General features: G+C 42.5%; 1 protein-coding gene and 1 long non-coding RNA gene across 51 annotated transcripts in view; one reads left to right on the top strand and one right to left on the bottom strand.

Moving 5' to 3' along the window:
• The window catches only part of MAGI1 (membrane associated guanylate kinase, WW and PDZ domain containing 1), a 475361-nt gene that overhangs the window by 22877 nt on the left and 439495 nt on the right, over positions 1 to 12989 (bottom strand). For 25 of the 50 annotated variants that reach the window (XM_083722597.1, XM_083722572.1, XM_083722616.1 and 22 more), the window contains 3 exons: positions 11186 to 11263; positions 2979 to 3070; positions 800 to 992 (listed from right to left, as the gene is read on the bottom strand). In XM_083722597.1, the coding sequence (XP_083578723.1) occupies positions 800 to 992; positions 2979 to 3070; positions 11186 to 11263 (363 nt within the window). The remainder of the gene's footprint in view (positions 1 to 799; positions 993 to 2978; positions 3071 to 11185; positions 11264 to 12989) is intronic. The other 25 variants (XM_083722580.1, XM_083722603.1, XM_083722621.1 and 22 more) reach the window with 1 other exon arrangement.
• LOC310838190 overlaps positions 1 to 12989 on the top strand; it is a 582108-nt gene that overhangs the window by 228269 nt on the left and 340850 nt on the right. The gene's annotated exons all lie outside the window — the stretch shown is intronic.

Genomic DNA, 12989 nt, shown 5'->3' with positions numbered 1-12989 from the left:
ACCCACTGGCAATTCCAAGTTCATACTGACACTTCAATTGGGGGCCCAGCATAGATCATGCAATTCAATTGACCTGATGTTTGATATTGAGCTATGCCATGCCGACACCAGGAGCACTTCCTATACTTCTGGGTTAGCACTAGCACAGTCATATATGCAGGACGCTTGTTGGGAACAACCGGGGGGTGGCTGTTCATGCTAGGGAGGCTTCTCCGAAACATCTGCTGGATACAGATTGCTGGATAAATAGTGCAACCCCATGCTTATCTACTCAGAATAAGACCCACTGAGCTCAATGGGATACACATCCAGGTGAGTCCGCTCCAGCAAGGTCCTTTTTTAGGGCAGAACTATCGGCATCCAACCGATTTGGATAACATGGCTAGGTAATAATGTGCTCCTTTGCAGGTAGTACTATAAAATGATTAGCACTTTACCGGCCTATCAGTTTCACAATATTTTTTATCCTATAAGAGATTATCCTTTAAAATGGTAAATTGAAACTAAACCCAATGGGGGGAAACCCTTGGAAAGTGGCAACATATCTCTTCTAATCACAAGCAGTCAAATTCTCAGCTTGAAAACATTTCAGCCTATATTTATACCGTGTTCGAAAAGCCTCAAACAAAACCCAGGAAAAAAAACCCGGAGGTTAAAAAGCAAAATATAAATAACAGAACGGTGCATTGCTATTTTTTGCTAGAACCTGAAGCTTTTGATCTTTAGAAAGTAGTTCACTTTTATCCAGCGACAGGAGTAAAGACAAAAAAAACACTCTGCGAGTCACATTGCAACCTACCTGTGTAAACCACTTTGCGCCTGACAGTCAGATTGACATGGCCTTGCTTGGCGGCCTGTTGCATAAGCTGAACTACAAGCTGGTGAGATTTCCCGACAACAGGGGTCCCATCCACGCAGATCAATTCGTCCCCAGATCGCAGGCGGCCATCGGCATCTGCAGCACCCAGTGGCACAATGTGACCAATGTAAATCTGCGAGAAGCATGTGCATGTGCGAGAGAAGAATCGCTGTCAGAATTGCAGAAGAAGTGAAATCTCATTCCACAGCAGCAAATCAGGACTGTCCACAGCCAGGGAACCTTATATCAGGGTCAAGGACTGCATCCCCTTGTGGGCAACTGTAACCAGGGGGTGCACACCAGTGCAATAGGGGGCAGTAGAACGGGCATAGGGGACATTCCAGCCATACATAAGTCAAAGGCTGCTTAGACACGCCCAAATGCTCAGGCAACCCAGAGATTTAAGGACACATTTCAGCTGGGAAAAATACTCTGGGAAGTTGTGGGTCCATGGAGTTGGGGTATGACTGGGGAAAGTCCCAAGCAGCAAATAGAGAGGCTTGGAGGGCTGCATTTTGCCCACCAAGTAGAGGTTCCCTGCCCTTGGTCTATACCCAAACATCTTCTAGCCAAGTGGGCCAATGTAATCCAGGCTGTTACGTGACTACATCTGGGTCATGTCAGATGTGCCCAAAGGGCCAGACCCAGATGGATGATACCAGTGAGGCAACAAAGTGGAAGGGATGGCAGAAAAGGCCCAAAGGGTTAGTCAGTGCCATACTTTGGTCAACTACCTTACTTTCCAAAACTTTGAACATGGAAGCAGTACATATTCTCAGAGCTTCCCAACAGGGTCATTATCCCCTTAGCAAAAGTATGCCCTAGCTTTATTTATATAGGGGGCATATCTCTGCACTGCCCCCACTCCCGGTACTATGACAGAGGAACCTAGAGGCTTCTTCACATGCACACAAGTTGATGATATCAGTTGACCATGTGAAGAAGAATAAGAGGAAGAAGACGACTTTGGACTTGATATTCCGCCTTTCACTCCCCTTAAGGAGTCTCAAAGCGGCTAACAATCTCCTCTCCCTTCCTCCCCCACAACAAACACTCTGTGAGGCAAGTGAGGCTGAGAGACTTCAAAGAAGTGTGACCAGGTCAAAGTCGCCCAGCAGCTGCATGTGGAGGAGTGGGGAAGCGAACCCGGTTCACCAGATTACGAGTCCACCACTCTTAACCACTACACTATGCTGGCTCTTATGAAGGCTTCTGTGTAGGCTGCAGTCTTCATGGCATGGCAGCAAATAGCCCATCATCCCATCATTCTCAAAAAGTATGTTTTTTCTCTTCTGAATGTTTCCATTTCCATGAACTACTGTTCCCATGGTGCAACACAGTTAAGAGAGCCACAGGCATGCAAGGCACCTTACAAATTACCTGTAATGACAGTTACAAATTTTGGGCCGTAGCCAACTAAGTCCAATGCGGAGTAAAACCACTGAAATTAATTATCCAGCCAGAGCAGCTGTTAACTAGGCTAGATGGGACATTGGCCCAATTTGATACAAGTCGCTTTCATATTTCCCTATGAACACCCTTCTTCAAAAGAATATATGTATTGTATGACTTTGCCCCGGGGAAACGAATTCTAGAATTTTGATCCTGAGATTCATGGAAAGGCTCAGCAGATCATTACTAGCACAAATCTCTAGACTTCTGTTCCTTTACCCATGATCGTGCCTTTCCTCCTCTATTTAACATGACATTCCTTTTCTTGGAGAGTCCTGCTGTATGAGACTGTACTTATTCAGCTCAGGGGGTTGGTAATAAGATCAGAAGCCTTGGCTCGAGTGTGACCTAAATCAAAGCAACCCAAAGTTGCTAACATCTGTTGACGTTCTGGTCAGTAGCTGCTGCAAAACAGCTCGGGGGTCTAAGCCAGTTGATAGCAGAAATAGGCCTCTATGTGAACAAAGATCAACACTCTTCATAACCTTAGCTATTCAGAACATAGCTCAGCACTCTGTTCTGGTTTTGCTTGTTTTTAAAATCAAGTGGCTGAAAGGATGCAGATTAAATATTACTGGACATGTATTCTGGCGAATGCGGCTCTGAAAATTCCGGGGTAAAGAGATAAAAAAAGGTAAAACAAGCCTAAAAATATCAAAATACTTACAGGTTCTCCAGGCTCATTTCCACCAAGAATCCTAAATCCAAATCCAGTCTCTTTCCTCCATAGAAAAATATCCTGCTCTTGATAATCTGGAACTGCAAGAAAATAGGAAGAATTAATGCTTTACCACAGAGCTGACTTGAAAAAAAGCACATATACACAATGAAATCCCCTTCTAAGCAGACCATTTTACTTACGCTGAATGGCACCACATTACATAATTCTCAAAATGCATGTGTAGCTATCTATGATGTCCTATTATAAAATGGCTCGGCCTCTGGGGATTTCCCTGGACAGATGGGGGACAGCTGTGAAAGGAAAGACCCAACAACTTGCCTTTGATCTTGGGAGGAACTCTGCATCATACCAAGCTCCACAGGGTTGCGCGGGAAATAAACCTTTATGTATGTACTTTTTCTTTATTTATACCCCACCACACAGTCCCCCTGGCCCCTACTGGCTTAAGGTACCAGAGAAAGTCATGTCAAAAGAATATTGCATTTGTCTGTACATGTCCATTACATATCCTGCCCCTTGCCTGCACATGCCAGGGATTCCTGGATTCCTGAATACTGTTCACACCAGATGAAGGGGATTCCAGTAACCTCGCTGTCTCTCGGCCCTTGCAGATGACAAATCAAAATAATGCTCTTGCTTTTGAGGGATTAGCATTGTGCCGTTGCTCCGCTCCTCTTTTCTGGTTTAGAACAGCACCAACCTGAGATTCTGGGTTTGTGGAATAGTTGCTATAATACCCTCCTGATATAATATTCTCACAAACCTGAAGGCACCAGGTTTGTAACTTCCTAGTAGTATATTTAAAAGAAAGACTGAGAGGAGTGGGAACAAAATGCAACCTACTATTTCCTCTGCAAAAGAGAAGTGCAAATATGAAGAGGAGGTTAGACGATCCACTGGGAAATTAGAATCCTGGGCAAGGAAAGTAAGGTCTGTTAATCTCTCAGATCCATAGTTTTGAAGTCATCTTTTAGTGTTAAACCGGGAATGCTGTTCCTCAATATTTTCTTGCTGCTTTACTGGATATTTCCTTCTTTTGCTTACAGACTTTAATGAGGCCCGCCACCAAGATATACTGAAGCACCTTTCGGGATTTTGTGATTATGCTAAACAGTTTCAGAACAATCATGTTATTAGGCATAGTTTTCGTTTTAGGTTTGCAACGGGATGCAAATCAGACATTTGCCTAGCACTGCAGTATTAGAACTCATCTGTTGTTAGTAATAAATCCAGGGTCCTTTTTGGAAATTATGAGCAAATAGACTTTTGTCATTATACAAATGAGGGTCTATAAAAGAGTGTAACTCCATTAGTAACATAAAACAGTTGATTTTCTTTTTATAAGGCTGGAGAGAGGAGAACAAATCAAGAGCTCTGCGCTGCAACGGCTGTTGTGATAATTGACATCTGTGCGACATTATTTCTTATTGTCAGCATTACTGCTATTGAATAATGCTATAAATAGCTGGGACAACTGGGCATAACCCTTGCAAAACCTCTCTTGCGTAAGTCCCGATGAAATTGTTAGGAGCTTCTCTCTTCTATACACCTGCATTTGTTTTAAACATTACTTCCGTAAAGTTCATGTCTGCCCAATGACCATAACCAGACCTGCTTACATTCATTATGTGACCTCAAAAGAGCATGTCTCGGCTATCATATTAATGTCAAAAAGTTGTAGCAGTAGTCCTACGCCAGTGATGGCCAAACTTGGCCCTCCAGCTGCTTTGGGACTACAACTCCCATCATCCCTAGCTAGCAGGACCAGTGGTCAGGGATGATGGGAATTGTAGTCCCAAAACAGCTGGAGGGCCAAGTTTGGCCATCACTGTCCTACACCAAATCCACTGGGAAATTAGAATCCTGGGCAAGGAAAGTAAGGTCTGTTAATCTCTCAGATCCATAGTTTTGAAGTCATCTTTTAGTGTTAAACCGGGAATGCTGTTCCTCAATATTTTCTTGCTGCTTTACTGGATATTTCCTTCTTTTGCTTACAGACTTTAATGAGGCCCGCCACCAAGATATACAGCGGGGGCCGCTGAACTGTTCCCTCATAAAGTCTTCGGGCACTTTTAGGTGATTGTGCGAGTGCGGTTCTGTGGTTTCCCTTCTCAGCTACCACTTTGGAACCATTTCTATTCACCCAGCTTTTGCCTTTATCAAGCGATCCGGCCAATCAGGGATCAGGTGATAAAAGTGAGGGCATCAATGATGCCACATATCAGATTTGGTTAAATGATAAGAAGGTAAAAAGAGCCCACCGAGCCCAGCATCCTGTTCTTACACCAGATATCCACGGGGAAACTTTTAAGTGGGACCTGAGTGCAACAGTGCCTCCCCATTTATTTTGTCCTGAATCTCCCAACAAGGAATTTCACTGGATGGCGCTGGACTCTAGAGAGGGGGGGAAAACTCTCTCTAATGACATTCTCCACAGCATATGTAATTTTATGCTGCTCTATCATGTCCCTTCTCCCTCGCCTTTTCCAAAGAGCCCCCAGTACTCCAACCTTTTCTCATAGGGGAGTTGCTTCACCCCTTTAATGGTTTTGCTTACCTTCTCCTGAAACCTTTCCCGTTCTACGATATCCTTTTTGAGGTGTGGCAACCAGAACATAGAATTCCAAGTGTGGATGCACCACACATTTGTATAATGGCATTACGATATTATTAGCAGTTTTATTATCAACCCCTTTCCTAATGATCCATAGGATGGAATTTGCTCTGGTTATCTTCCGCTTGGACTACTGCAATGCACTCTACGTGGGGCTACCTTTGAAGGTGACCCGGAAACTACAACTAATCCAGAACGTGGCAGCTAGACTGGTGACTGGGAGTGGCCGCCGAGACCATATAACACTGGTCTTGAAAGACCTACACTGGCTCCCAGTACGTTTCCGAGCACAATTCAAAGTGTTGGTGCTGACCTTTAAAGCCCTAAACAGCTTTGGTCCTGTCTACCTGAAGGAGCGTCTCCACCCCCATCATTCTACCCGGACACTAAGGTCCAGTGCCGAGGGCCTTCTGGCAGTTCCCTCACTGCGAGAAATGAGGTTACAGGGAACCAGGCAGAGGGCCTTCTTGGTAGTGGCCCCTTCCCTGTGGAACACCCTCCCATCAAATGTCAAGTCAATAAGCAACTATTTTACTTTTAAAAGACAACTGAAGGCGGCCCTGCTTAGTGAAGTTTTTAATGTTTGATGCTGTACTGTTTTTAATATTTGGTTGGAAGCTGGCCAGAGTGGCTGAGGAAGCCCAGCCAGATGGGCGGGGTATAAATATTATTATTATTATTATTATTATTATTATTATTATTATTATTATTATTATTATTTTCCAGAGCTGCCACACACACACTGCATTGCATTAAACTTTTCTTCCTAACATGGTGTGCTTCAATTTTTATCTAATTATGGATGAAAGGAGATATTTATAGAAGAATTTTTTGGTATATGGTGGTGCTTTATGATTATTTTCACAACAGCATGCAATATTTGCTAATTATTGGCCATAGTTTTCTAGGGTAAGGGATTTATTTTACGGGCCAAACATCCCATTCAGTGTACCACATTAACCACTGAAATATAGAGATAAGCTACTGTAAAAGCCGGTTGCACCAACTTTCCAGAAGGTGTCGACAATTAAATGTAAAATGCACCAAAGCCCTAAGCGTCAAATGCAATTAACAAAGGTGATGCATATTTGAACCTGGTTATTAATTATTTTAAAATGCAAAATTAATTTTGCCTATGAACTAACACCAGGGGACAACTTCAAATACATTTACTATTTATTGGGTTGTAGGGGACTGTAGCACTTTGATTAATTTTGGTATGTCTATGCGTAAAACTTTTCCATGATGTATACTTAAAGGTAGAGAAACAACTCTTCGAAAGACCAGATATCCAATTTCCATTAAAACACAAACATAAACACATGCTTTTAACTGTTTTTTTCAAGACCCCAAAATACATTCAACATAATTTTTGAAAGCCAGAAACATGTGTTAAATATGTGTGATTATAGTAAAATAATGTTTAGGGCCTCTGAAACCCAACATGTGAATAAAGCAACTGCTCTGCTTAGTGGAGCTGAAGGAGAAGCTTCCTATCAAAGACAGCATTCAACCCTGAAGGCTGTCCAAGCAGAGAAAGCCCAGATAAAGGAGTCCAAAATGTAGAAGTCCATCTAGTCCGGTGATGGCCAAACTTAGCCTTTCAGCTGCTTTGGGACTACAACTCCCATCATCCCTAGCTAACAGGACCAGTGGTCAGGGATGATGGGAATTGTAGTCCCAAAACAGCTGGAGGGCCAAGTTTGGCCATCACTGATCTAGAGCATGTGCTATGAGACTGTGAGAAAGAATTTTCCTAGATCAAGGACAAAAAGTGTACAATGGCACTCACTCCTATCCCAAATCTGTGAAATGATGAATTAGAGGAAGTGAAAGACTTCAGGTTCCACTTTAAGACTCCACTTAAAATAATACTTAGGCAAAAGACATTTAAAACATGATTGACTCATCAATTTGTATTATGGTCCACTGGCAGAATGAGCCAGCACTAAGTCGCACCAATTGTGAAACTAAATTTGAAGCTTTCATAATCAAATCTGCACAGAATTATGGTGAGAGGTGGCCTGGTTAATAATAATAACATCAAATAGCTGCATCTATGTTCCCAGCATCGTATCAGTAGAATCTGTGTCAACCCTGAATTTCCAGGTGTCTCTTTTGTTTCTCCATGATCAAAGACTCATTCAGAAACTGAAATAATCCTAAATGAAACACCAACCAGAGAGAGATGGCTCAAATGCAGTGTTCCATCTTGTCCCTACATGAAACTGCTGGTAGATTTGGGGATTTGGAAAAAGGAGCCATTGTGATGTTTAAAATGTTCACCTCTCTCTCTCCTTTTTATTGGATTTAGCAGAGGCCATTGAAGTGCTGAGCCAGTGCCCAGAATCAGTAATTGTCTGGATGAGGGCCAATAAACTGAAACTCAATCTCAAGGAGATGGAGATCAACCTGTTCTAGATGGGATTGTACTTCCAATTCGGTGCTCTGCCACATTCATGACATCAAGCAGGTTTTGCTTATTGTTGCATCCACAATCATACCATTATAATTCCCATCAGCTCTGTGGATGAAAGCTGCCATCGACTGAACACACCTGGCTCATGGAAGCACCAAGGAGCTTCTTGACATTTCCACTTAGAAAGTCAAGTTACTGTACTTTGACTGGGATGCTGGTGGGAAGCTAATGAATTTAAATCAGCTTAAATACAAGTACTCTGGGTTCCGTGTATTGTTGATTATATCACACCAAGCGGGTGCTATGCTGTCAGAACTGAACTCACAGTTTTAACCTCCCTAAAAGGGGTTTGGCTGAGATTTCTGAGCTGCTATCCTTTTTCAATGGCTCACAACAGAGGGTTTATTCAAGTAGGAACACCAAACAAGTGCATAAACAAAAAGTATAGAAATGAAACAGGGCAGACATCTGCTAGTTTCTGTAATGCTTTACAGCCATTGATCTGTGTGCACATTTTGTATGCACTCTCATCTTAATTGATCAGTGTTTATTAAGCTAAGATATTTTTAAAACTCCCATGTATTAGTGCACTGAGCCATGGCTTAACAATCTTCTAAATACAATTACAGAATAATAAGGTGATAAATATCGTGGAAGACCATAATTGGACTCAGTTAAGCCTTAGTTGCTTGAAGGATGGTTTGCTGGAAACGGTGACTCTTGCCTTCTTGCGGCAGCGCAGTGAAAACAATGCAAGCTCAATTGCATTAAAATTGGTGAACTCTGACAGTAACCTCTGACACGAGGTGGACCGCATCCTAAGTTAATTGGTATTTATCATTGGCTTTAGACAACCAAAGCAAAAGAAACCAGAGATAGATGGCAAAGGTTCTGTCCAGTGACTCACGTCGGAGCCCGGGCCAAACCAATTGAGAATACACAGCTTGTCTGATAGAGGCAAAAGAGCTTCTGCTGGGCACTCCAGCATGGAACACTTTTTGTCTCAGCATCTCCTCACACCTTTCCATTTGTCAACTCTACAGTGCTTCTCATCCGCAGCCAAAGCGTTGCCTTCTGTTTCTTGTTCAGATACAAATCTATTGTTTCAGGCTCTGTTCTCTTGAACGACATATATACCATATTATCATCACGATCTTTGTAAAGTTCAAGCTGGAGAGGATGAATTAGATCTCATCTTGAACAATGCTCCTCTGTTTAGGGCTCCAGCTCATCAGAGAGCTATTCTTAAATTGAAAAGGTAGCAGTCTGGTAAACAGGGCAGCTTGTTTCATGACGACTATAGTGACAGTTTACACGGACTTTTGTTCATACGGATGCGATTTTATGTAAGGGAGTTGACATTTTCAAGGTTAAGAAGGGTGTTCGGTCTGCAGTATACTGTTCAGGATTTGTATGCTTAGTCACTCACTCCACTTAAAGATTCGTTCATCGATCCTTGTGTATTTCATGGAATCTTTCTTTTACGGCTTTGCCTACACAATTATTGTTTATCCCCCTGCTGTTGTGAATTTTAATTGTTGTACCCTATGGCTAGAACACTTAATGATAAATTTGGTTTGAAACAATCCAATCCAATCGAAAAGCCAGCATGTGTGACCCCGAAGCTATACTTTTCAGCCAGGGCTTTAAATCAATACAGTACAAGGGAACAAGGCAAGGAAGCTTCTAATACCCCCTTTCTTTCATTAAGGTTGATATAATCCAATACTGCATTCTGAACAAAATGCTATGTTAAGAGGACAACAACACTCTGAAACACAAACACACACATGCACAACATACGGCACAACACAAACAAAAGTGGGACAAAATTCTTTTTGAAGACTTTTGCACTGATGGGCCCAATTTAATGGCTGACATTAGGAGTTGACCAGGCTGCCAGCCAACCAAAGCTCATTCCCAGTTCTGACCGGCACATATTGTTTCTGCGTGTTTAGGATTGGGCAAACCGGGTGATCCTGAACTCATAAGATTACTGAAGATCAGCCACTGGTTGTTGTTGCACAAGACTTGCTCTTGCTATGTATCTTACAAACACGCGACTGGCATTTTTCCTATATGTGAATATAGAGCCTAGTATGCAACATGTGGCAGTGGCAAAAACTAGCCACATAAATCGGAAGACATCTGTGAAGCCCGAAAACAGTAAAGGTAAAGGGACCCCTGACCATTAGGTCCAGTTATGGCCGACTCTGGGGTTGCGGTGCTCATCTCGCTTTATTGGCCAAGGGAGATGGCGTACAGCTTCCGGGTCATGTGGCCAGCATGACTACGCCGCTTTTGGTGAACCAGAGCAACGCACAGAAACACCGTTTACCTTCCCACTGCAGCGGTACCTATTTATCTACTTGCACTTTGACGTGCTTTCGAACTGCTAGGTTGGCAGGAGCAGGGACCGGGCAACGGGAGCTCACCCCGTCACGGGGATTCAAACTGCCGACCTTCTGATCGGCAAGTCCTAGGCTCTGTGGTTTAACCCACAGCGCCACCTGCATCCCTTTGTTTGCCTATTTACCACAGTATGATTTCTTTTCCACCACAGCAGGGTTTATTTTAATTTATTTGTTTCATCAAATTGTAAATCAGTTTTTGTAGACTGATTAGCACACTCAGATGCTGCTGCGAATAGTCATAAAATACTTAATTCAAATCTAACTTAATTAAAATTTTGACTGCACACCCCCACACAAAAAAAATATTAATGGAAAAAATTGTGCGTTTTAGCACAACTACTTCTTAATTCTAACCCCACCTCACCCCGTGACATAAGTAGCATTTCTAAAACCAGTGGTGGCTTGAGGGCAATCCGTGTTGGCTCATTACTGCCATTCTCTCAAGGGCTTCATTGCAAAAGTAATAGAAAGAGTTTTGAACAGCTGATGAGAAAGAATGGTCCCAGATGGATACAGGTAACCCTCCCCTATCCAATTGCTATTCAGGTAAAGCTTACACAACACAACAAGATTCTTCCCTTCTTGCTCTTTGGCAATGGAACATTTGAAGAAGGCATGTGAAACCGTCAGCGCCCATCATGCTTCACCCTCCAACCCCACCTGACCGTATGAATTGCCCCCCAATCACAGACACTACCACAAGATGGACAACAAGACAGATATAAAGCTCTCGGCTCATTCTTACATTCTCCAAAATTCGTGGAATTGATTTCTCTCTCTCTTTCACCCTTGCTCAGTCCAGTCGCAGGCGAAGGTGACATAGCTGTGAATATTAATTTTAACATTTTGCAAAGCTTAATGGGATTTTGCTTTCTTGTTTGTTCATTTCAGTTTAGCGCTGACTGATAACAGCTCTGATTCAGCTTTCATGCCCTTACTATTACAGAAAAGATTGCTGCTGCTAAGGATTAGAACAGACCTACCTGTTTTGCCAGGTGTATACAATACTGGCCTTATCTGATGTGGGAAACAGTTGACCAGAATACAATATGCATCACTGTAAATACAGTCAAACTGGGTTTCAGAAAAAACTAGGAAATATTTGCCATTATTTATTTATTTTAAGTGCTTAGACGTTTGACAACAGACTTATCTTGTGGATTAGGAAACAAAAACTATACACACAAGAAAATTATATTGAATGCTTTTCATTAAGTTGCTGCTTTATGGTGCTACTTTTAAAACCAAAGCTAACCAGTAGCAGCAGGAGGTTGAGTAAAGTCTTGCCTTGTGTCCCTAGAGTATCTGCTTAAACCAAATACATGCGGTAGTTGAAAATTGGATTCTATTATTATTTCATCATGCACATGTGTTCACGCAAGTCTAAGACAATGCATGTATTAAGTTAACCAACAACTCCTTATAGCATGAAGGTTCTGTTATTGGTGCGCATATTGGATATTCACATAATGTGGCTTCCCGTTATCAGGATCAAAATACACAAGTGTGACCTGCAACACAACATCCAATCCTCATGTTCTATCAGGACCACTCCTATTCAGGGTTCTTGTTGGTCAGCCATGCCTTCCTCCACGACACTCCACTATTTCCCTTTCCAAATGGCAGTCAACATTCCTTGGCTGTCATTGATGCTCAATTTGCACAGAGCTCTTAAGAGTTCCTACCTTAGGTTGTGCTCCCCACCCCAATGAATGAATGAATGAACAGGCTGGTTGTACTTCTGCTATCACTGGGGTTCCCCCAAATATTCCAATATATTTCTGGGTTTGGGCTTCAAATCATGATGGCAGCAGTCACAACCCGAGTTTGTTATTCGAGGGAGAGATACTTGAGCTCTCACCCTTTAGCCCACCCTAGCGTACCCAAAATAAAACAATGTTTATCAGTACCTCGAAGCTCTTACTGTACCTCAATAGCTAGAATACAGTGGTACCTCGGGTTACATATGCTTCAGGTTACATACACTTCAGGTTACAGACTCCGCTAACCCAGAAATAGTGCTTCAGGTTAAGAACTTTGCTTCAGGATAAGAACAGAAATCGTGCTCCGGAGGCACGGTGGAAGCAGGAGGCCCCATTAGCTAAAGTGGTGCTTCAGGTTAAGAACTGTTTCAGGTTAAGAACGGACCTCCAGAACGAATTAAGTGCTTAACCCGAGGTACCATTGTACAGATATTTTGGCCTGCCAGTCACAAAGAGCAATTTTAAGGTCTTTACACTTGAACCTATATTAAGCTTATGCCTGGGAACAGAAAAGGCCCGAAGACCTCTAGACAACACAACCATGATCCAAAGTTTAGAACTGAACTAGTAAAAAAAAAATAAACGAGCAAGCTCTGCAACAACTCTGCCTCTTGGACATCAACAGAGGCCTGTTTTTGGTAAGATGGCCAAAACTAACAAAGATTGTGGGTGTTTAAATGTAGGTGCTTTGTTTCCTAGTCATAAAATGGATAAACACTCCTTCCTGTTACACAATTACTCGATTTTTAAAGGCTGCCTCATCAGCATTTCCTTAGTTACATGGTG

This window comes from Podarcis gaigeae, assembly GCF_964106915.1.
Source record: "Podarcis gaigeae genome assembly, chromosome: 2".
Lineage (NCBI taxonomy): Eukaryota > Metazoa > Chordata > Lepidosauria > Squamata > Lacertidae > Podarcis > Podarcis gaigeae.
This window is presented reverse-complemented; position numbering and strand designations above follow the sequence as displayed.